At 63.2% G+C, this 21,132-nt stretch overlaps 3 protein-coding genes across 36 annotated transcripts; 2 read left to right on the forward strand and 1 right to left on the reverse strand.

Annotated features, from left to right (window-relative positions):
• Positions 1-411: 411 nt before the first annotated feature.
• Positions 412-7,593, forward strand: KLHL17 (kelch like family member 17). 32 transcript variants are annotated; one of them, XM_084958374.1, is made up of 13 exons: positions 994-1,239; positions 2,052-2,311; positions 2,399-2,520; positions 2,656-2,810; positions 3,321-3,437; positions 3,627-3,840; positions 4,093-4,237; positions 4,322-4,489; positions 4,895-4,983; positions 5,062-5,135; positions 5,322-5,503; positions 5,860-5,967; positions 7,420-7,593. In XM_084958374.1, exons 6-13 carry the CDS (start codon positions 3,630-3,632, stop codon positions 7,457-7,459), a joined length of 1,017 nt encoding a protein of 338 aa, XP_084814500.1. In that variant the 5' UTR covers positions 994-1,239; positions 2,052-2,311; positions 2,399-2,520; positions 2,656-2,810; positions 3,321-3,437; positions 3,627-3,629; the 3' UTR covers positions 7,460-7,593. The 32 variants fall into 32 exon arrangements, 18 of the variants coding, with proteins under 18 accessions (XP_084814489.1, XP_084814492.1, XP_084814484.1 ...); XR_014804904.1 differs by lacking the exon at positions 7,420-7,593 and having other exon boundaries at positions 2,656-2,877; positions 4,744-4,983; positions 5,860-6,750; XR_014804901.1 differs by lacking the exon at positions 7,420-7,593 and having other exon boundaries at positions 2,656-2,877; positions 4,767-4,983; positions 5,860-6,750.
• On the forward strand, positions 7,592-14,970 carry PLEKHN1 (pleckstrin homology domain containing N1). 2 transcript variants are annotated; one of them, XR_014806904.1, is made up of 16 exons: positions 7,592-7,716; positions 7,810-7,909; positions 10,373-10,519; positions 10,612-10,692; positions 10,794-10,866; positions 11,152-11,279; positions 11,353-11,484; positions 11,588-11,668; positions 12,343-12,418; positions 12,574-12,685; positions 12,823-12,972; positions 13,143-13,283; positions 13,452-13,583; positions 13,755-13,964; positions 14,211-14,259; positions 14,342-14,970. XR_014806904.1 is itself a non-coding variant. In XM_021095175.2 (16 exons), the coding sequence occupies exons 1-16, from the start codon at positions 7,634-7,636 to the stop codon at positions 14,455-14,457; spliced, it is 1,848 nt and encodes a 615-aa protein (XP_020950834.1). In that variant the 5' UTR covers positions 7,592-7,633; the 3' UTR covers positions 14,458-14,970. The 2 variants fall into 2 exon arrangements, 1 of the variants encoding a protein (XP_020950834.1); XM_021095175.2 differs by having other exon boundaries at positions 12,537-12,685.
• Positions 14,946-20,698, reverse strand: PERM1 (PPARGC1 and ESRR induced regulator, muscle 1). 2 transcript variants are annotated; one of them, XM_084962458.1, is made up of 5 exons: positions 20,423-20,642; positions 18,201-19,641; positions 16,970-18,005; positions 16,312-16,437; positions 14,946-16,044 (listed from the first exon to the last, which is right to left on the reverse strand). In XM_084962458.1, the coding sequence occupies exons 2-5, from the start codon at positions 19,317-19,319 to the stop codon at positions 15,941-15,943; spliced, it is 2,385 nt and encodes a 794-aa protein (XP_084818584.1). In that variant the 5' UTR covers positions 19,320-19,641; positions 20,423-20,642; the 3' UTR covers positions 14,946-15,940. The 2 variants fall into 2 exon arrangements, with proteins under 2 accessions (XP_084818584.1, XP_020950819.1); XM_021095160.2 differs by having other exon boundaries at positions 16,970-19,641; positions 20,423-20,698.
• Between the last annotated feature and the right edge of the window lie 434 nt (positions 20,699-21,132).

Here is a 21,132-nt window from a genome sequence, read left to right on the forward strand (position 1 = left end):
GTCATTGCTCCACAGAAAAAAATGCATGGTGGTGGGAGACATGCGTCAGAGAGGACCCTATACACAAAGCTCTTACAAATCGATGATCTAAAGCGAACAATCTAGTAGGAAAAGCAAATGAAAACAGAAATGGCGATGCTATCGATGGGCAGTTTGCTTAAAGATAAATAACATTCTGGTGAGGGTCAGAACAGTGAGAGCCTTTTCCATTTCCCTAAGCAGCCCCATAGCACTTGCGCCGGGGGAGCAGGAGGGGGCAAGAGAGCAGACAGATCCGAGCACTGTTGTTGAAGCTAATTTAGCCAAATCTCCCTAAAAGAGTGTGCCTGATACTTCAGTCCAGCGAGTCTTCCGCTGGAGATTCGCTTGGGAACACCCCTACCTAAGTCCCCAGACCGGCCCGGGTAGGGACAGCTACTTTTCCTCTTTGTCTGTGGAACAGCCAGCAGGTGCAAAGGCCCAGAAGCTGGAAGGTTGCCATGGGGAAGGAAGGAGGTGAGGAAGCCAGCCTTTGCCCTCTTCTCCCCCCACCTGCCTAATGGAGGGAGTATGCAAGCCGGGACAGTCAGATCCCAAGATAGGAAATCCCACAGCCCCTAGGGCGTGCGTCCCACTTCCATCCTGCTCCCCAGCCAGCGTCCAGATCAAAGGCGGACAGGTAAAAAGGCCTGCGTGGGGTCACAGAGAGGCGAGCAGATGCAGCCCCGGGTTGGCTCAGGCCCCAGGGGCATCACGTGGAGCCAGCCATTCGGCGTCTAAGAGATGCGGGGCCCAGGAGAGTGCGGGGCGGGGCGGGGTGAGGGGGCTGCCTTCTTCAACGGGTTGAGACGGGCGGAAGACCCGGGAGGCTTTTTGGAGATAGGACGCGGGCGGGGCGCCGGGGGCTTCCTGGAGGAGGAGGCGGACGGGGCACGGAAACCTGAGAGAATTCTTGCGCTATGCAGTGTCCGGGAAGCCGCGGGGGAGCGCAGGAGGCGGGGCGGGCGGCGCCGAGAAACAGCGGCTGCGGGCAAGCGGCGGGAGCCAGGGACGCGAAGCCGGCCGCCACCGCCGAGCAGCCCTCCGGCCGCCCGACATTCGCTCCTCCGTGCGTCCTCCGCGGATCCGCGGCGGGCCGGCGGCCGAACCCATGCAGCCGCGTAGCGAGCGCCCGGCTGGCAGGACACAAAGTCCGGAGCACAGCAGTCCGGGGCCCGCGCCCGAGGCGCCGCCGCCGCCACCGCCACCGCAGCTGCCAGCGTGAGTGGGCCGGGGGGCTTAGGACCGTGACTGGCCCGAGCCGAGGAGGAGGAGGAGGAAGGGAGGGGCGCGCCGACCCTGGCGCTTTGCATCCTGCGGGCTCTGCCGGGCCGCGGAGGGTCCAGCCCCCGTCCGTTATCGGCACACACAGCTGGGGCGGGGCAGGGTGTCCCGAGGTGGCTGCTCTGTCCCCGCCTGCTGCCCTTGAATCTGGCTGCGCCGCTTAAAGGCTGGGGCGGCCTGTCTGCATGCTGGGGGTGGGAGTCCAGAGAGGTCACACCTGCTGGTTGATGTAGGAGTCGCTTCAGAGACACTCGACAGTATGGACCAGTTTCACCCCGTGCGGGTCCTGTATGCCCAGCCCGTGCCGAGGACATCGGACTCCAATGGGGGCACGGGAAGTGTGGCCAGCGATGGACAGAGAGCCTACCCTAAGGAGGGCCTAGGGAGACGGGGTGGGGGGAGGGCTCCTGGGCAGAGGGAAGTGTGGTACCTGAGCAGGGGTGGTGGCGGAGGAAGCTGTACAACGTTTAACTATTGACTTCTGGAGTGGGGTCCCACCTCAAGCTGGGAGCAGATTGGAACAGAGTCTGGTTGGACTTCCGAGAAGGCTCTCTGGACATGAGAGAGCAGAATGGGGTGGAGCCTGGAGAGCAGGGGCGGCCCTGAGGGTGCTGGTCCTTGATGGAAGCCTGGTATGGGCTGCTGGGGGGAGAGTGGCCTCCTGGGTGCCCTAGCCCTACCCAAGGTCTCAGGGGAGGGTGAGCAGCTCCCTGCAGAGTGCACCCTGACCTGGCACTGCCCATCTGCAGCCCCGAGGCAGAGCGTGCCCGTCCCCGGCAGGCCCGCCCCACGGCCCCCATGGAGGGTGCGATGCAGCTGCTGAGCCGTGAGGGCCACACTGTATCCCACAACTCCAAGCGGCACTACCATGATGCCTTCGTGGCCATGAGCCGCATGCGGCAGCGCGGCCTCCTGTGTGACATCGTCCTGCACGTGGCCGCCAAGGAGATCCGGGCACACAAGGTGGTGCTGGCCTCCTGCAGCCCCTACTTTCACGCCATGTTCACAAGCAAGTACCGCTTCATCAGGTCTGGGCATGTGGGGGACTCTGCACCTCTTCCAGAGTGGGGACCATCCTGACCTGCTGTCCCCACAGATGAGATGAGTGAGAGCCGTCAGACGCACGTGACCCTGCACGACATTGACCCTCAGGCCTTGGACCAGCTGGTGCAGTTTGCGTACACGGCCGAGATTGTGGTGGGTGAAGGCAACGTGCAGGTGAGGCTGCCTCACTCTCCTCATCCCTGTACCTCCACCCTGCTGCATCTCCTGTGCCACTCCCACCCCTTCAGTGCCTCACGTCCAGTTTCTCTGTCCTTGCTCCCCGGTCCTCTCTCCTGCTTTGTTGCACAGACTCTGCTCCCGGCTGCCAGTCTCCTGCAGCTGAATGGCGTCCGTGACGCCTGCTGCAAGTTCCTGTTGAGTCAGCTCGACCCCTCCAATTGTCTGGGCATCCGGGGCTTCGCCGACACACACTCGTGCAGCGACCTGCTCAAGGCGGCACACAGGTACGTGCTGCAACACTTCGTGGACGTGGCCAAGACCGAGGAGTTCATGCTGTTGCCGCTGAAGCAGGTAATGTGCCAGCTGGGGCACAGCCTGGACCCTGACTTGGACCCCAACCCTGAACCAATCCCTGGACCCCAGAAACAGCCCTGGCCCCCTGGGCCCTTAAGACCTGGTCCTTTGCCCTTCAACCTTTATCCCCACCCTCTGGCCCACGTGCCAGCCCCACCACCCGTCTCGTGCGCACGCTCCCCACTTTCTAACCCTTCCCAAGCTCCCACCTTTGATCCCTGACTCCATCCTGTCCAGATCACATTCCTGCCTACAACCCCCAGTCCCTCCGGACTGCCCTGGAACTAGGCCCCCAGAAACAGGATCTGTGGCTCCTGACCCTGCTTGGCCCCTCCTCATAGGAACACTGGGCCCCTGTTGGACTCTCCCTCCCAGGCACCTTCAGGGATCCATGGGCCCCCAAGACCCCAGATCTCAGGTCTGAGGGTCCCCACCCCCAGGTGCTGGAACTGGTCTCTAGCGACAGCCTGAACGTGCCTTCAGAGGAGGACGTCTACCGTGCTGTCCTGAGCTGGGTCAAGCACGACGTGGATGCCCGGAGGCAGCACGTCCCTCGGGTGAGGCCAGGCCCTGGGGTCTCCCTGATAGTGCTCCAGAGGGGATACTGTGGTTGAGGACCCAGGTGTGCCTGGGCTCTTCTGTGTCCAGAGAGGGTGATACCGACATGTGTCTTGAGGAGGTCCAGGTGTCTGAGGGGGTCTTGGGGCTCGGGCCTCTGCCACCTGACTCTAGCGTCCACTCCCCAGCTGATGAAGTGTGTACGCCTGCCCCTGCTGAGCCGGGACTTCCTGCTGGGTCACGTGGATGCCGAGAGTCTGGTGAGGCACCACCCGGACTGCAAGGACCTGCTCATCGAGGCCCTCAAGTTCCACCTGCTGCCCGAGCAGAGGGGCGTCCTGGGCACCAGCCGCACCCGGCCCCGCCGCTGTGAGGGTGCTGGTCCTGTGCTCTTCGCTGTGGGTACGCTCGCTGGTCCTCTCTGGTACCCTAATCCCTGCCCCATGTCCTCTACCCACGGCCCAACACAAGCCCACCCCACTCTGTGCCAGGTCCATCCAATACTCACCCCCCACCTGCTCTTCCATCCGTCACGGTGTGACCTGCTCGCCAATCCCTGTCCCCACTTGCCCTTGGAGTCCCCACGCCCTCACCCTTGCGCTATGCTAGAGCCCCCTGGGCCCTCGTCCAGGCTCATCACTTCCCTCTCGCTAGGTGGTGGAAGCCTGTTTGCCATCCACGGAGACTGTGAAGCATACGACACACGCACTGACCGCTGGCATGTGGTGGCCTCCATGTCCACGCGCCGGGCCCGGGTGGGTGTGGCAGCAGTTGGGAACCGGCTGTACGCCGTGGGCGGGTAAGAGTGGAGGCTGGTCTTGGATCAGGGGCTTGGTGTGTATCCACTGGGCCAGCCCTGACCAGCAGCGGACCCCTCCTCTAGTTATGATGGGACTTCAGACCTGGCCACCGTAGAGTCCTACGACCCTGTGACCAACACCTGGCAGCCCGAGGTGTCCATGGGCACGAGGCGCAGCTGCTTGGGTGTGGCTACCCTGCACGGGCTCCTGTATGCAGCTGGTGGCTACGATGGGGCCTCTTGCCTCAACAGGTAGTGACTGGGGTCAGGGCTGGGTGGCCTTTGGGGGGTAGCTCAGCAGGTGTGGCTGCATTGGGACTGCAGAGGTCCTCCCTGAGGGAAGCCAGGACCTGCCTGGGCCAGGCCACCAGGGTCCCCAAAGCCTCTCCATCTGGGCCAGCAGCAGCCCTTTCTTTCCCCTCTGGGGTCCTTTCCCCCAGGCCAGGGGCTGGGCTCGGGTAGACACCCAGCATCGTCCAGGTAGCCCATCACCAGTGCCCACCCAGCAGGCCCTGCTTCCTGCTCCCAGGGGACTCGGGTCATTCTCCGTGACTGCCAAGCATGGCATTTTAGTCATGCCTCAGGAGAGAGCAGGTCCTGGGGCCAGGACAGCTTTGCTACCGCTGCTCAAGGTCAGCGGGGTCCTGACGTCTACAGTGCTGAGCGCTACGACCCCTTGACGGGAACATGGACGTCCATCGCCGCCATGAGCACCCGGAGGCGATACGTGCGCGTGGCCATGCTCGGTGGGTGACTGCTCCGTGTAGCGCCCGTCCCACGGACCCCGCACGCAGATACACCATGGGTGTGTTGGCTCCCTGCAGATGGAAATCTGTATGCGGTGGGCGGTTATGACAGCTCGTCGCACCTGGCCACCGTGGAGAAGTATGAGCCCCAGGTGCGAAATGTCCCCAGCCACATCCCCCTTCTGTGGAGCTGTGCGAGGTCACCACTCTCCTGGCCGCCCCCACCCATCATCTGTATCCATCCTGTCCCACAAACACCTGGCCACGGGGTAGAGGTCTGCACGCTAGGTGGGGGGCTGCTAGTGGTGGGTCTGCCCCCAGCCCTCCCTCTGATGCAGGTTAACTCGTGGACGCCCGCGGCCTCCATGCTGAGCCGGCGCAGCTCTGCGGGCGTGGCGGTGCTGGAGGGGGCCCTCTACGTGGCCGGCGGCAACGATGGTACCAGCTGCCTCAACTCCGTGGAGAGATACAGCCCCAAGGCAGGCGCCTGGGAGAGTGTGGCGCCCATGAACATCCGAAGGTGCAGAGGCCCCACTCCAGTCGCCCCCCACAGTGGCAGATGTGTCCCAGGGCCTGACCCCTGCACACTGTCCCTCCCCCCAGGTCTCCCCCTCCCGGGCCCTGCCCTCGGGGCATTCTCCTCGCCTTTTCCCCCCTCCACCGCAGCTTAGCTCCCAGGCCGCTCCTATGGCCCTGCCCCCACGACGCCAAGGCCTCCCCCCAAGCCCTGCCTGTCCCTCCCATCGGCCCCACCCCCTCCCGGTCAGAGCCCCGCCCCCGAAGCTTCTCCTGTGGCCGCAGCCCTGAGACCCTGGTCCTGCCCCCTCCCTCACCCCAGCCTCACCCCCTACCCCTCCCCATCCACCCTGCCCCTAGGAGCACACACGACCTAGTGGCCATGGATGGATGGCTGTTTGCCGTGGGGGGTAACGATGGCAGTTCCAGCCTCAACTCCATCGAGAAGTACAACCCAAGGACCAACAAGTGGGTGGCCGCGTCCTGTATGTTCACGCGGCGCAGCAGCGTGGGCGTGGCGGTGCTGGAGCTGCTCAACTTCCCGCCACCCTCTTCGCCCACGCTGTCTGTGTCGTCCACCAGCCTCTGACCCGTGGCGCGGCTGCACAGAGGCCGACCTGTGGCCTCCCACGTGCCTTAAGCCCCCCAGGGCCCAGCGCCTCCCTCCGCCATGCGTGGGGCGGGGCTCGGCCCCTACCAGGGGCATCCGGCGCTGTCCAGTCTCCATGTGTCCAGCCGGCCCGTTTCTGTGTTCCTTCCTCAGTGCTTGTGTGTGTGTGTGCCATTTATTCGTTTATTTATTGATTGTCGGGGCTGCAACTACCAGTTTACACATTTACTGTTGAAGTGTCCTGTCTCTGGGACCAGGCTGCCCTCCTCAGCATCCTCCCACCATGCTGGGGGACGAGGGGATGGCCACTGGCATTGCCCATGGGGGAGGGACCAACGTGGACTCTGCAGACCTGAAGGGACTGACAGGTGATGCCGAGAGTGGTTACTGGGGCTGGAGGGCGGGGGGGAAGGGGGGGCTTTCTGAACAGGTGCAGACCCCCGAGCCTGCGCTTTGCACACCACCCTTGCCTCACCTAGCCAGGCACGCTCTTGGGGAGAGCACAAATTGGGCTTCCTTCCCTTGGCTGTGGTGTCTTTTCTGGATCCTGCACTGAGCTGGGCACAGACCACTGCAGACCCCACACAGCAATATGAGCCACTTGAACAATAAACGTGTTTCCTGGGCTCTGTGGGCCTGTGGCTGAGTGTCCAATCTCTGCCTTTCAGGGTCCTGTCTGGGGTGACTGGGAGGGCCTGTGCAGCTGGGCTGAGGTGACGTGTTGGCGTCTGGGGGCTTTGAGGCAGCACGGTCACATCCAAGGGCAGGGCTGTGGTGTCATGAGCAAAGCGCCCAGCCATGAGCATGGCTGTCAGCCTGATCCTGAGAGGCTCCCAATGGCCTCTCCGCCCGGCTCTGCAAGGCATCCCCCCAACCTCACTATGGCAGCCCCAGGCACACGTGGGACAGTTGTGGCTTTCTTCCTGGATTCTTGCTAAGCCTCCAGGACCCTGAACTTGACCTGAGGTGAGGGGTGGACTGAGGCAGGAGTGGAGATTGTGGGAGGGTCCTGGCTTCCTTCCTTGGTTGCAGATTTCTGCTTCAGCAGCTTAGAGCAGGCACGCGTCCCCCTTAACAGTCCCTGGTGACTCAGAGATGCATTTAGGTGGAAGCAGGATGTGTGCTGACAGGGCCCGGGGGGGGGGGGGGGGAGGGGGGTGTCTAGAAGGGGCTCCCTGGGCTTATGGAGCTCCAGCCCCAGGCATCCCCAGCCTGATGTAGTCACAGGCTACGCCTTGGAGCCACCTTCTGTAGATCAGGGGCTCTTCACTGGGCTGAGAGGGGGGACGCCTTTCCTCCCCACCCCCCAGGTTGGCTGGCATGTGTGGAGAACCGGGGGCAGAGATCTGAAAGGCTCAGACTCAGGTAGGGACCGGGTCTCTCCTGGCAAAGCTCCGCCCTCCCCAGCCCCTGAGTACAGGGCGAGCCGGCCCAGAGCCCCGCCCCAGGAGGTGGGGCAGGAGGCTCCCGGCAGAGGGACCCAGACCTGTCTACCTGCTCTCCTGGGGCCAGCTGCCGCCACCCATGGGGAACAGCCACTGCGTCCCTCAGGCCCCGAGGAGGCTCCGGGCCTCCTTTTCCAGAAAGCCCTCACTCAAGGGAAACAGGTGAGAGGGGGCAGGGCACAGCCTCAGTCACAGGGTCTCCCTCTACCTACCTGGGGGGCCAGGCTGTGAGCTCCCCCCTTCCCTTGTCCTCAGAGAGGATGGAGCACGGAAGTTGACTGGCCTCTTTGGCACCGAGGCCAGTTCCGACGGGGACACCACTGCTGACAAGATCTTCCACTACTTCCCTGGGACGGTGAGCGGCCAGCCGCGGGCCCCGGCTGGAAGGGCCATGGCGGTGATGGTCTCTGTGTGACTGCATGTGTGTGTGCGCCCCGTCTCCGCTCAGCACAGGGTCTCCCCTGTCACCCTGGAGAGGTCAATCCAGAGCACAGTGAGGAAGTAGGCCCAGCCCCGCCCTGGGGAGCTCATCGGCCGAAAGTCTGAGCAGAGAGCGAAACTGAGACCCAGCACTGAGTCAGTGGGGTGAGCGGCCGGCAAGGGCGGGCAGGGCGGGGCCTCCGCACCAGCCACGTGCAGAGCCCTGCCTGTGGGCCCTGGTGTCTGTCCCCCGCCCCGGGGCCTGGTGCGGGACAGCGTGTCCGGGCACATTCGAGCTGGACAAGCTCGTGTGTCTGCTGCTGCGCCGTGGGCAGGGGTGTCAGGTCGGTGATGTGGCTGTGAGCGCCACTCCCCTTTGGCCGTCTGAGAGCGCAAGGGGCTTCAGGTGAAGAGGGAGCCAGCCTCTCGCCTGCTCTCAGCCCCAGTTTCTCCAAGGGGGTGTCTCCTCAGTGTCCACCACTGCCTCATCTGACAGCAACCCCTCTGCCACCCAAGGACACAAAATTGGGCCACCTCTGAGCTGAATGCTAAACTGCCAGTCCCCCACCCCCCGCCCTTCAACCCAGCATGGCTGGCGAGGGCCGGGACATAGCTCTGCTGTGCACAGAGGCCCCAGGATGTGAGGGAAGTGACCCCCAGCTTATGACCCCAGGAACAGCGTTTGTGACTGTGCCAAGGACACGGTCCTGCACTCCTTGGACCTCATGGCAGCTGGTATGGGCTTCCAAGCCACCCTCATGTGTGTTCCTGCCAGGCTGGGAAGCCCAGGCCTGTCCCTCTCCTGTTCCCTCAGGTCCCCAGGGCTTCCTGCGGCCAAGTGCCAGCTTCAGAACCTGAGCTGCCTCAGGGAAGTGGACAGGGCACTTCTGTCAGGGCCCAGCCAGCGTCCCTCTGCATGCTTGCCTCTCAGACCTCAGCTCCTTCTCTCCAGGCCCAGGACACATCACATGGTCCTCGTGGTCCTCCTTGCCAGGACATGGTGGCTAGAGAGGGGACTGCCGAAGCTCGGGAGCGGGGCTGGGGGAAGAGCCCCCTCTGCTGTGGCCTGCCTGTGGTGGGTTCTGTGCTCACACGCGAACCCGCCCTGCCATGGGCCCAAGGCTGAGCCCAGACCACAGGGCCAGGTGTGTGGCCCTTCCTGCTCCATGGCCTATTTTTCATGGGTCCCATCCCAGCATCATTCCCCACACTGGGTGTGGGTACAGGAGGCCCCACCCAGAGCAGGGAGGCCAGAAAGCTGTGAGACTATCTGTTTACATTCCTGGGCTTGTCCAAGGGATGGCTCAGCTTGGCCAGGGCACAGCGGCCCCAGCTTACCCTGAGCCCCAGACCTCAGCCCCTCCAGCTCCATTTTGGCACCTGTCCCTGTCTGACTCCCCTTCTGACCATCAAGCCTCTGTTTAGCGAGGATTCTCTGTGCACCAGGGTCAGCTGTAGGTGGGCACTGACCCTCGCTCCCTTCAGGAGACAGGAGTTGAAGCTGCCTGCACACTCCAGGCCTGTCCTCGGCCCTGGGGAATGAGCAGGGGGCGAAAGCGACACAGGCCCCGTTCTCATGTTGTTCCCACCCCATGACAGAGCCAGATGATGAATGAGTAAAAGACAGAGGAAGTCAGAGGTGGCTGGCACTACCGAGAAACATAAAAGAGGAAGGGTGGGCAGGGGTCAGTGCAGGCTGGGAGGTTAGCAGTGTACCCAGAAGGACCTCACAGAGAAGGTGAGTCTGAGCCATGCCCTGAACTTGGCTGAGTGGTCCAGGCAGAGGGGACAGCAAGGGCAGAGGCCCTGAGATGGGCGTTTGCCCAATGGGAGGTAAGAGGACCCCTTGGCCATTGCCAGGACTTTGCGCTGTGCTGAGAGGGTGATCGGGAGCCTGCGGTGGTGTGCTGGTAGTTTGAAATGGGCTGTGATGGGAGTACTTACACCATGGAAATTGGCAAGTACTATAAATCAGCCCCCCACTTTTTGGTAGCAACGATTTTTAAAGCTTTGCCAGCGCTGGAGGTGTGGGAGGGCTTCAAGCATTGTCTCCCCAAGGCACCTGAAAACCCCTTTGACCAACAAGCCTTAGGAGGCTGAACAACGAAAATAAGGGAACACAGCTTAGGAAATAGTGATGCTAAGGGTTGGATCTGCATTGTATCGAAACCTCACTGACTCCACCACTAGACCACGGAATTCTGTGACCAGCAGGGAGGCCGTGTGTGCGCGCGCACACGTGTACATGTGCCTTCTGCATGTTTTCGCGTGAAGGGGCTACGAGTGCGTGCAGTGCGTACACTGCGTGTGCGTCCTTAATCTATATGTGGTGTGACTGTGGGCCGGGGCTGCTGGCCCCAGGTCAGGCCCCCTCCCCTGAGCTCTGCCCCCACCCTAGAACCTCCCCGGTCTGGAGAGTCAGCCCCAAGACCTGGAGCAGCCTTTTCTGAGTGTGTTCAAGGCGGGCCGGCGGAGGGCACCCGTGCGGAACCTGGGCAAAGTCATCCACTACGCCAAGGTCCAGCTGCGCTTCCAGCACAGCCAGGTGGGGGCCAGGCCGAGCTGGGAGGGGCGTTCTTGGGGACCACGCTGCCCCCCCACCCCCAGCCCTCAGACCCTGGCCCTGCTTTCCCGCAGGACATCAGTGACTGCTACCTGGAGCTGTTCCCCTCCCACCTCTATTTCCAGGCCCATGGTTCTGAAGGGCTCACTTTCCAGGTGAGGGGAAATGGGCAGTGGGAGGAGCTGGGCGAGGGGAGCCAGCAGCTGCTGGGGCGGGTGGCCCAGTCCTAGGACTTCCCTCCCGCTGTGCTCGGCAGGGGCTGTTACCACTGATGGAGCTGAGTGTCTGCCCACTGGAGGGGTCCCGAGAACATGCCTTCCAGATCACAGGTGTGCGGGGGGCCCGGTGTGCTGCCCGTGCCTACCCAGCTGCCAGAAGGACGAGGGCCCTAAGACTGCTGCTGAGCAGGCCCCAGGACCTTGGCGGAGCTCTGAGCACATTGAGGGGCCCTGGCTTTTCCTCCGATGGGCACACGTGCACTTGCCAGGCTGGGGTGGAGGGCAGCGGGTTGGGACCTCCAGAGCTGTGCGTGTGGTGGTCAGTGGCTCCTCCCAACCCTTGAGAGTCCTTTCCTGTGGGCTGCAGGCCCATCCCTGTCTGCCCCTCCCCAACAGGCCCGCTGCCCACCCCTCTTCTCGTGTTCTGCCCCAGCCAGACCGAGCTGGGCCGCTGGCTCTACCACCTGGAGAAGCAGATAGCCCTCGTGGGGGGGCTGCCACGCCGCCACCAAGTGCCCCCGCAGGTCAGTGCTGGAAATCCTGCAACCCTTTCCCATCCCCAGCCTCCTCCACCTGCCCCTGACCCCCTTCTACCAGGGCCCCCCCGAGGACGAGCTCCCCTGGGTGCTGCAGCGCAGGCTGACCCAGCTGCGGACGGCATCTGGGTGCCAAGTGGTGGGCAGTGCCATCTGTGCCTCGAGGGTCAAGCTGCAGCATCTGCCCTCACAGGTGCGTGGGGGGGAGGGCACAGAGGAGGGAGGAGGTGGGGGCAGGTCCAGGCCCTGGACGTATGCCTGGGAGACCCTGTTCTGCCCTTTGACCCCCCTCACAGGAGCAGTGGGACCGGCTCCTGGTCCTGTACCCGACTTCCCTGGCCATTTTCTCTGAGGAAGCAGATGGGCTTTGCTTTAAGGTGGGTCCCTCAGCGCAGTGGATCCGCCCCAGGGAGGAGCCCTGTGCGTGGGGGGTGGGAGGGGGCAGCAGCGCAGGAGGAACCTGTATTTCGGGGCCTGTTGGGACAGACAGTACAGGCCCCACCCACCCAGCTCACTGCCCTGGTCAGTCTGGTCTCAACCTGAAGTGGGCAAGGAGGGGCCCCCGCCTTGGCCCCCCATAGCATCCTAGAGGGTCCTCGGCCACCAGCAGGCCCATCCCCTGGGGCGGGTGGCATGAGGGCTCCTGTGGCCCTGAGTAGACATCTTCCGGGTGCCTGAGGGCATGCGTGGGCACTCTTAGAGCCTGAATCGTCTGCCACATGCAGCACGATACCTTCCACTCTGGGTTTGATCACGGCCTTCAGTCACTGAGAAACACACACATGGGGGGCTTCCTCGTGATCCCTTCCCACTCACCCCCATCTTAGCAGGTGACCCAGGAGACCAGTCCCCATAAGCATCCGTCTGTGTTGGCCGTTGGCTGACAAAGTCTTCCCCAGAGACGGGGGAGAAGGGATGCCCAGGACAGATGGGGAGTGTCTGCCTTGGCCCTGCCTCGCGCACTACCTGGCTGCCCATGCAGCTCTGCGGGGCCCAGGCAGAGGCCTGGCTGGCTTCTCCTAAGGCCCCATCCTCCCTTGACGCCCCGCAGGGGGAGCTTCCACTCAGCGCCATCCACATCAACCTGGAGGAGAGGGAGAAACAGATCCGCTCGTTCCTGATCGAAGGTGGGCGGAGGCCAGGCCTGGGAGGAAGGGTGTGAGCCTGCTGGGTGGCCACCTCTGCACCGGGGCTTTGAGGGGGGCACCCTGCCTACCAGGCCCCCTCACGGCCTCCGTGTGCCAGGCCGTCTCATCAATACCATCCGTGTGGTGTGTGCCAGCTACGAGGACTATGGCCGTTGGCTGCTCTGCCTGCAGACTGTCTGCCACAAGGATGGGGCCTCCCTGCTGCCCGGCCCTGAGAGCTTCCCTGGGCTTCGGGCGCCCACACAGGTGAGGGGTTGGCAGCAGCGGGATGCTGCCCCACAGCTGGGGTCCCGGGCAGTGGTAGAAACAGGAGGATGGGTCTGGGCATGGGTACGTGGGGAGAGGTGCTGTCGGCTCACCCTCACCCACCACCGACTGCCCAGATTGTGGGTGGTGGCCAAGGCTCGCTCTCCTCGGATGGACGGACCAGCTGGGACTCAGGGTGCCTGGCGCCCGCCTCCACCTGCACCAGCCACTCCCTCCCTGAGTCCTTGGTGCCCTCTACCACAGACTGCCCTGCCCAGCTTGCACTGGTGAGTGTCTGGAGGGGAGTGGGCCGTGGAGGGAGAGGGGGAGCCCAACCCAACTAGGATCCTACCTCCTCAGGGGAGGGCACTTGGACTGCAGGGGCTCTGTGTAACCTCAGAGGGCTACGTGGGAGAGGGCCCCAGGGAAACTTTTGGAAATTTCTTGGTCCCCGCAGGAGCAAGCCAACCCTGACGGCACCAGTGTCAGTGGACACAGGGCAAAGCTGAGACGGGGCGGCAGCAGCCGATCACCCAGGAGCAAGGCGAGGGGCGAGGGGCCCAGCCCAGTCACCCCACTGCGCCTGGACCTGACCAAGGTGGGCCCAGCACAATGACCCTGGCTCTGGGCCTGCCTCTCCCTCCTGCCCGTCACCTTCCTGGCCTGTCTCGGTCCCGGAGCTACCCAGAGGCCTACAGCATGGAGCAGGGAGGGCTAGGCCACTTCCAGTTCCAGGAAACCTGTCGCATCTGTCTCTTGCCTGCAGCTAAGCCTGGAGGACAGCCTTGAGGCCCCGGGCCACTCTCTGGAGACACCACACTCCCCACTCTACGCTGATCCCTACACACCACCTGCCACTTCCCACCACAGGATCGCAGATGTCCGGGGCCTGGACAAGGTCAGTCCCCTGCTGGGTGACAGAAAGAGCTGGAAGTGCCCACAGCCGGAGGTTAGGAGGGTGCCTGAAGCCTGAGGTCTGCCCAGGCTGTTGTGAGAGGCTAAGGGGTTTCTGGGGCAGGGGTCCCTCAGCTGCTTGGAGGTCCTAGCCTGAGGTCTTGGTCACTGGCAGTTCCTCAGCGCAGTGCAGAGCTCACTCGGACCTGAGCCCTCGGGCCCATTCCCCGCCGGCCCGGGGTCGGTACCTGTCTCGGACCCCAGCTCTGGATTCTCCAGCCCCCACTCGCTCTCCGAGAAGGGAGCCCTGCAGTCCCGAGCCTCTCAGCGGCATCGTGGCTCCATCAAGGACCGGGGGCCCCGGCTCCCAGGCTCCCCTCAGCATGTGAGTAGCAGCCAGTCCGCCCCGCCCCAGGCAAGGGGTCCTGTTGGGAGAGGACGGAGCATGGAGCCTCCTGGGACCCTGAGGGAGCAGGAAAGATGGAAACGGGGAGAGCAGGTGGGCAGAGACCTATGCGCAGTCGCAAGATGGGGGCACTGGGGAGGAGGAAGGCCAAGGGGAGAAGGTGGGCTGGTCTTCAAGCCCCTTTTCCCAGGGCCCATCTCTGAGACTTGTGCTTGGGGTCCTCAGGTCTCCCCCGCCAGGGAAGCGTCCCCCCCGCCCCTGCCACCGCCCCCAGGTAAGTGAGGGCCCCGCCTCCTCCGGGGAGAGCTCTGGGTGTTGCTCCCTGCAGGCACATGCATCTCTGCCCTCCCCACCAGATGGCCACCCCTTCAGGAGCTACGACAGCATCCAGGACAAGGCCCTGTCACCTTCTCACCAGTGGTGGCCTCGAGGAGCACCTGAGGCTGATGAGGGGCTCGTCCAGTGGATCTGATGGCCCTCGGGTGGCTGCTTCTCAGGACCGCTTATCAGCATTGACTTTGGAGGAGGGTCTGCAGCAGGGCCTGGCTCTTTCTTTGTGAGGCTCAGGCATCCAGTATTGAGCCAGGATCTGGCCCCAGCAGGGTGGAGGGAGTCTCCAGAACCCTGAGCTTCCCTGAGCCCTGGAGGAGCCAGGAGGGCCCCATCCTCAGGACGCCTTGGCCAAGGTGACTGGATGCCCAGGGTGCCGTCCTCGGCCTGCCTCCCTGGGGAGGAAAGAGTGAGGGGACTTGGGTTAGGGGCTTTCACCTGGGAGAGGGAGGATGGCACAGGTGTAGCGGTCAGAGAACCAGGAAAGTCAGCTTAGAGAGGGTCCGCGTATGGGAGGTCAGAGGGCACGAGGGCCAGCAAGGTCTGAGACTAGGAGGGCAGAGGGAGGAAGGTTCTCTGGGAGCGTGGGAGTGGAATGGGTTCACCGGGAGAAACTGACAAGAGACCAAACAAGAAAGAAAGAGATTTTATTGGCGCCATGTGTCCACGTGTTCTGTCCTCAGCAGCCAGGAGTCTCCTGCGTCCTGGGGACCCTGTACGCCATGCTGCTTCGGGGCTGGATGCCCACCTAGCACCCAGCCTGGCAGACCCCCGTGCTCTACCACCACCAGCACACCACCCACTTTCCTGTCCCATCTCCAGCTCCTCTCAGACTTGGGACAATCCCAGGTTGTCCAGTCCCTCCCCCGATGCCATTGTCTTCTGCCTCAGCACTTGCTCAAGGGTTCCCTGGAGGAAGGACTCCAGGCTCTGCCCTACAGACCCCCACCCCACAGGGCACCTTAGGTACCTGCTCACCATCTTGGGCAGGAACCAAGGAGGCTTGACTGTACACCCCTGGGGTTCAAGGGTCAAGGCAGCCTCAGAGGCCTCCACTGGCCCAGCCCACTTACAAACAGGGCAGAGTCCCTGGGACATGGCCTCCTAGTCTCAAGGCCACCCAGCCTCCCTACCTTTGCCCCCTGCTCAGACCTCCAGCTGGGGCCTTGCTGCTGCTCTGAAGTCATCTAATTTCCCAGGCCCTGTCGTGCCCCTCCCCCCAACAAGATAACCAGATAGGACTAGGGTGCCAGTTAACTTTGGTTTCAGATAAACCACAACTAATTTCTTGGCATAAGTACATCTCAAATCCTGTGTGTCTGAGATTCAAATTTCACTGGACGCCCCTATGTTTTTAGTTGCTGATCTGGCCACCTCAGTAACCAGCTCCCTGCTTGGCCCCCACCCACCCAGCCTTCCAGAATCTCTTCACTCCCAGGTGTGGAGCATAGCCTCGGCCACCACCACCGGCTGGACCCTCGAGTGGAGTCCAAGGGAGCCTGGACTGAGGACGCTGGCTCCTTCCTAGATACTGAAGAACACAAGGGTCAAAGGGCAAGGCCTGAGGGCCCTGAGCACCTGTGAGCATTCCCTTGTCGTGCGTCTTCCTGGGCCAAGCCTGGGTCCTAGGGGCTGGGGCTGCGGCTGGGGCTGGGGCTGCCGCGCCCCCGCCTCACCTGCCGGCGGAAGTATCGGATGGCAGAGATGGTGCCGATGTTGGCCAGCAAAACTGCAAGAAAAGCACAAGGCCTCCTGAGTGCCAGCTCCATTCGGCCTAGTCACCACCTCTGTCCATACAGCCTGGCCCTCAAAGCCTAAGAGGAGGCGGGTGGGGCGAGGGTGGGCCAGCAGCGCAGGAGAACAGTCACGGAAGGAAGCTGTGCCTCCCCCTGTATCACTCATCCCTGCTGGCCCAGCAGCTGGGACGGGCCATCCCTGTCCCTGCATTTGACTCCCGAACACCAGCCCCCCACCCCCACCCCTCCAGCCCACAAACCTGTTTTCCAGGCATCTGGGGCATGTAGGTCTGATGTTCTCACAGCCCAGGTGGCAAAGGCTACAAACACCAGGCACATGTCGTTCTGGCTGAAGGTAAACGAGGTGAGGGGACCCCGGGGTTCCCCTAGGAAAGAGAAGCAGGTCCTGAGCTCCTGCTGCCCCACTTGGACTTGCCTGCCCCGGGACACGTCTGCCCTGAGTCATATCCTCCCCGTGATACCTCCATCCCAAGACACAGGCTAGCGTGTGGCATAGTTGAGTCAGGCCGACGTGGTGAGTACGTCTAGGGCCCCATTTCCTTGTTCATAAAACACCTTCCGGAGGAAATGTGAGATGAAGTGTACTGAGTGCCTGACCTGGCACTGCCCCAGCACCGGCCCCGCTTGGCTGGAGGCAGAAACTGCTGTTGTTTGGGCCTAAACACAGAGTGACGGTCAGGGTGGAGCCAAACCCCTGCCTGGCCTGGGCTGCCCCACCTGACCTGTGTCCGGATGGCCAGGAGCTGGTCCTTCTTGCCCAGATGATTCCCATGGGCCCCACCAGCTCGCAACCCAGGGACCTGGCCTGCCCCTCCCCCACGGCCCTCTTGGCTGAGCTCCCCGGACAGCGTGTCCCTGAGTCCTGGACAGGCCACGGGGTTCCTGCTGCACACACACCTGCTTGCCTGATGGCCAGGTTGAGCTGCTCTGCTGTGGCTGGGCTAGGCTCTGGTGGGGTGCCAGTCCCCACTCCCCAGAGGACTGAGCTGGGGGGCTCCATGGCCTGCACCTGGAGAAGGGCCGTCTGCTCCAGCACACCCCCTGACCTGTCCTCCCCAAGGAAGTGCTCGTAGGCCTCCGGGATAGAGATGGGCATGGGGTCTCCAGGAGAGACAGGTTCAGGCTTGGCTTGTGGGGGCGGGGCTGGGGAGCGGCCCTTCTGGCGCCCCACCCTCTGGCCTTGGCAGTCCTGGAAGAAGAACTCGCACACCTCCGGCCACCGGACTTCAGCCAGAGCCTGGCGGGCCTCCGCTTCTTCCTTAGCATCCTCGTCCTCCTCCTCCTCCTCCTCCTCGATGGTGTCACAAAAGAAGAACTCATAGGCTTCTGGAAGGGTCACCGCAAAGCAGCTCTTGGGCGCAGGCCCCCCTGAGGCAGAGGGGGCAGGGGGAGGCAGGTGCTTCAGGATCCGAGGCTGAGGGGTCCGGGGCCCAACTGCCACAGCGTCCCAGGCCCCGGACCCCCTGCGGCCCCCAGCTGCCATCCTGGGGGTGGTGGTTGTGGGGGGCGGGCCTGTGGCTGCTCCTGTCCCTGGCTTCTCCGGGCCAGGCTCAGCCATGGAGAATCTCACTTTCTTCTTCTTGGAAGCTTGGGTGGGGCCTAGTAGGGGCTCCCCAGTGTGGTATCCAGGAGCTCCTTCTGAGGGTTCCCCTCTGGGCTTCTCTCCATGCACCCCTGGAGGTGGAACAGGGCTCAGACCCAGCTGGGCCAGTGGGGCAGCCTCCGCCTCCACCTCATCAGGCCAATCCTGGGGAACAGGAGATGTAGACACACCCCCTTCAGACCTGGTCTCTGGAGCAAAGTGAGGCAGAGCCCTACACGGGGTGGCCTTTGAGGCAGCTGTAGATGAATCCACCTCTGGCTTGACCACTGGGCCCAGCATAAGCAAGTCCACATCCAATTGAGGCTTGGAGGCGGGTGTAGACTGAGGCACCTCGGGCGGAGGCTTGGAGGCGGGTGTAGACTGAGGCACCTCGGGCGGAGGCTTGGAGGTGGGTGTAGACTGAGGCACCTCGGGCGGAGGCTTGGAGGCGGGTGTAGACTGAGGCACCTCGGCTGGAGGCTTGGAGGCGGGTGTAGACTGAGGCACCTTGGGCGGAGGCTTGGAGGCGGGTGTAGCCTGAGGCACCTCGGCTGGAGGCTTGGAGGCGGGTGTAGACTGAGGCACCTCGGCTGGAGGCTTGGAGGCGGGTGTAGACTGAGGCACCTTGGGCGGAGGCTTGGAGGCGGGTGTAGACTGAGGCACCTCGGCTGGAGGCTTGGAGGCGGATGTAGACTGAGCAACCTCAGCTGAAGGCTTGGAGGTAGGTGTTGATCGAGGCATCCTTGACTTGGCCATTGAGACATCTCGAGGCGCCTCCAGGTCCAGCATGGACACAGGCTCAGCCATGGGCATCATTCTGAGTAGATCTGTACCTTGCTCAGTGGTAGGGACAGATATAGACAGAGCCACACCTGGCCCTTGCCTGGTCACCCGCTCAGGGGCTCCTGCCGACTCTGGCCCCAGTTCGTTCTGCCTGGCTCCTGCCATCTGCTTTGCCACCCCAGCTGGGAGAGCCCTCCCCCTGGACCCAGCCAGGCTGAGGCCCTCCTCAGGCCTGGCCTCAGTGAGCACCTCGGAACCCAGCTGGGTGAGAGAGCCTGGAGCACCCGAGCGCCCACCTGCCTTGGTGCCTGCAGCGCGCCTCTTCTTTCGGCTGGGGCTGCGTGGTGGGGCTCCAGGGCTGCCAGGGGGCCTCTGGGGGGCAGCGCTGCGGCTAGGGGACTCGGGGCTCTGAGGAGGCTCACCAGTGGGACTAGGGGCAGGGCCCTGGGGGGCTGACCCCTGCAGAAGCCTCTGCATCTCGTCTCCGGAAGACGCTGGCCCTGGGAGGGACGAGCTCCGGACAGAAAGGGCAGCCCCAGAGCTGAGGGACAGCCGAGCATCTGACCGTGCGGACGTGCTAGGCGTCTGCTGACCAGCCTCCAGGGCCAGGACAGGCTCGCGCCAAGACCTGCTGACCAGCTGCCAAGTGGCTGCCTTGCCCTCCTCCTCAAAGCCAGGCTGGCAACTCCCCCCGGGAGCCAACTGCCCCTCAAGAAGAGGAGGGGGCCCTGGAGGACTATTGTCCCTTTGGTCAGTGTCACTGGACAAGAGCTCATCCCCAGAGGCCAGGGCAGCCTGCAGGAGGCCACACTCTTCAGCAGTGGCCGAAAATTCAGCCCAGTCCTGGTCACTCAGCTGGACACTGTACTGGAAGTTTTCCATCACGGGTCAACAGAGGCACATGGGCCACAGGGGTAGGGTCTTCACAGGCCCAGGGCCCCGGCCAGCAACCACTGCCACCACCCCACCTGCCCCCTGGGTTGGGCTCCCCCTCCCTGGCTCAGGGGCCAGCACTCCATCTCTGTCCTCAAAGAGAGCAGAACAAATGGGGTGTCCAGAGAGACGCTGTGCTGCCCTCAAACCTGGTTGCTTCCTGGAGTTGGAATATCCGCAGCTGCCACTTGCCCTGTTCCCAGAGTGACCGCGAACGATAACGTCACAATGACATGTTGCTACAGTCCTGCTTTCGGGTGAGTGAAGTTCACTGAAAAATAGGGTTCATCTTGTTTGAGTTTTCATCCCCAGGAGGAGCTTCCCCCACAGCTTTGTGCATTTTCTGCTCAGCCGGGCCAGCCTGCAGCTTTCCTCCTGAGTTGCTGGTAGCAAGGCTGACTTTATAGAGCCAAGCCCAGTTAAGGACCACCCACCAGGGTTCAGTTCACCTGGGTGACGGTCAGCCCTGGACTGTCCCGACATGCCCCAGGTGGCTGCTGGCCATGGGGGGAGGGGCCACGGTGTCCAACAGTTCACCAGCCTTTGGCCATGACCTTCCGGCACCCTTGGCTGAGAAAGGCTGCTGGGCTTCCTCTGAGCTTACCAAGGTCATGCCACCGCTGGCCAGAGCCCACTCAGGGGTCATCAGGGAGAGCCTGGCTCTGCCCCTCCCTGGGCAGGAGGTCCCAGAACAGAAACAAGCCCCCCTAGGGCCCATCCTCAGGCTCTAGGCCCTGACCCAGACCTGCACAGCTGGCGAAGCCCCCTTTCACCCGTCTCAGTGAACCGAGACAACCCTAGCTGTCTGAGAGCCCCTAACGTTTCAGCTCCCTAGGAGGGGCTGCCTTTGGCATTTGGTCAGCTGCCACTGGACCCAGGGGGGTGGGAGGTCGCTCTGGCTGGGCCAGTCCTGAGGCAGAGATGCCTTGAGTCCAGGGCACAGTGGCTTCCTGACCCGCTGTACTTGGTTCTCCTCTCTGTCCGGGGTTCTGTAGGGGCTATCCCCTTAGGGACCCCTTAGGGTGGGAATGGGGCTGCTGACAGTACCGTACCTGGGACTCCACAGCCAGCTGGGGCAGTGGAGCTGGGCATCCGAGCAGCCTGTTCCAGAAAGGCATGGTGCTGGGCTCGCCATCCAGGCCCCACCCCCATTGCCAAAAATACCCCAGCCCCACGGTCACATGTCTGCTGCCAGGCATCAGGGTCCAGGCCACAAATAGATGGCATTTGAGGGGCTTCCAGCTACATGAGGGACACCTTCCTGGTCAGGACAGATGCCAGTCAGAGAGCGCTGACCACAGTCAGGACGGCAGGGACCTCCCCTTCCCAAGCTGAAGGCCACTCTTAAGTCCATCTTGGCCACAGCCTGCCCTTCCCTCTTAAAGTGGTCCCGCCCACTGTGAAAACTCAGACCCCCACTTCTCATGCCAGCTCCCCTGCTAGCAGCCCCCAAGACTATCTTAGGACTTTACCCTGACACCTGGGGGGAACAGAGGGAACAACAGAGCGATGAGCTGGGAAAAGACCAGTCCTGGAATGTTCCGAGGTCATCGGGACAAGGCCACTGCTGGCCTGGTCAGGGCTTGTACCTCCCTGGTCTGGCCCCTGCCCTGCTGGTGGGGCTTGGGAGACAGATGAGGGCCTTAGGGTTCTCTGCAGAGGGCACCCATGGGTGCTGGCCTCTGGAGAGGGCTGGGGAGGGCAAAGGGAGAGCTAGTCACTCCTGCCAGCCTGTCTCCCAACAAGGCTCCACGATCAGGCC

This window comes from Sus scrofa, chromosome 6, assembly GCF_054392235.1.
Source record: "Sus scrofa isolate SSC_HxYL_T2T_F1_AM1 chromosome 6, Sscrofa_HxYL_maternal_Yorkshire_Landrace_v2.0, whole genome shotgun sequence".
NCBI lineage: Eukaryota > Metazoa > Chordata > Mammalia > Artiodactyla > Suidae > Sus > Sus scrofa.

What these genes read in the sequence shown, in the direction of transcription:
- KLHL17 (XM_084958358.1), top strand. Translation starts at nt 539, where the DNA reads ATGGAGGGAGTATGCAAGCCGGGACAGTCAGATCCCAAGATAGGAAAT. An exon ending in TGCTGTTGCCGCTGAAGCAG is followed by an intron (nt 2,878 to 3,221) that starts GTAATGTGCCAG and finishes CCCTCCTCATAG; the next exon opens with GAACACTGGGCCCCTGTTGG. An exon ending in CGTGCGCGTGGCCATGCTCG is followed by an intron (nt 4,984 to 5,061) that starts GTGGGTGACTGC and finishes GGCTCCCTGCAG; the next exon opens with ATGGAAATCTGTATGCGGTG.
- PLEKHN1 (XM_021095175.2), top strand. Translation starts at nt 7,634, where the DNA reads ATGGGGAACAGCCACTGCGTCCCTCAGGCCCCGAGGAGGCTCCGGGCC. An exon ending in TGCGCTTCCAGCACAGCCAG is followed by an intron (nt 10,520 to 10,611) that starts GTGGGGGCCAGG and finishes GCTTTCCCGCAG; the next exon opens with GACATCAGTGACTGCTACCT. An exon ending in GCCACCAAGTGCCCCCGCAG is followed by an intron (nt 11,280 to 11,352) that starts GTCAGTGCTGGA and finishes CCCTTCTACCAG; the next exon opens with GGCCCCCCCGAGGACGAGCT.
- PERM1 (XM_021095160.2), bottom strand. Translation starts at nt 19,319, where the DNA reads ATGGAAAACTTCCAGTACAGTGTCCAGCTGAGTGACCAGGACTGGGCT. An exon ending in CCTGGCCATCAGGCAAGCAG is followed by an intron (nt 16,438 to 16,969) that starts GTGTGTGTGCAG and finishes TCTCTTTCCTAG; the next exon opens with GGGAACCCCGGGGTCCCCTC. An exon ending in CCCAGATGCCTGGAAAACAG is followed by an intron (nt 16,045 to 16,311) that starts GTTTGTGGGCTG and finishes CTTTTCTTGCAG; the next exon opens with TTTTGCTGGCCAACATCGGC.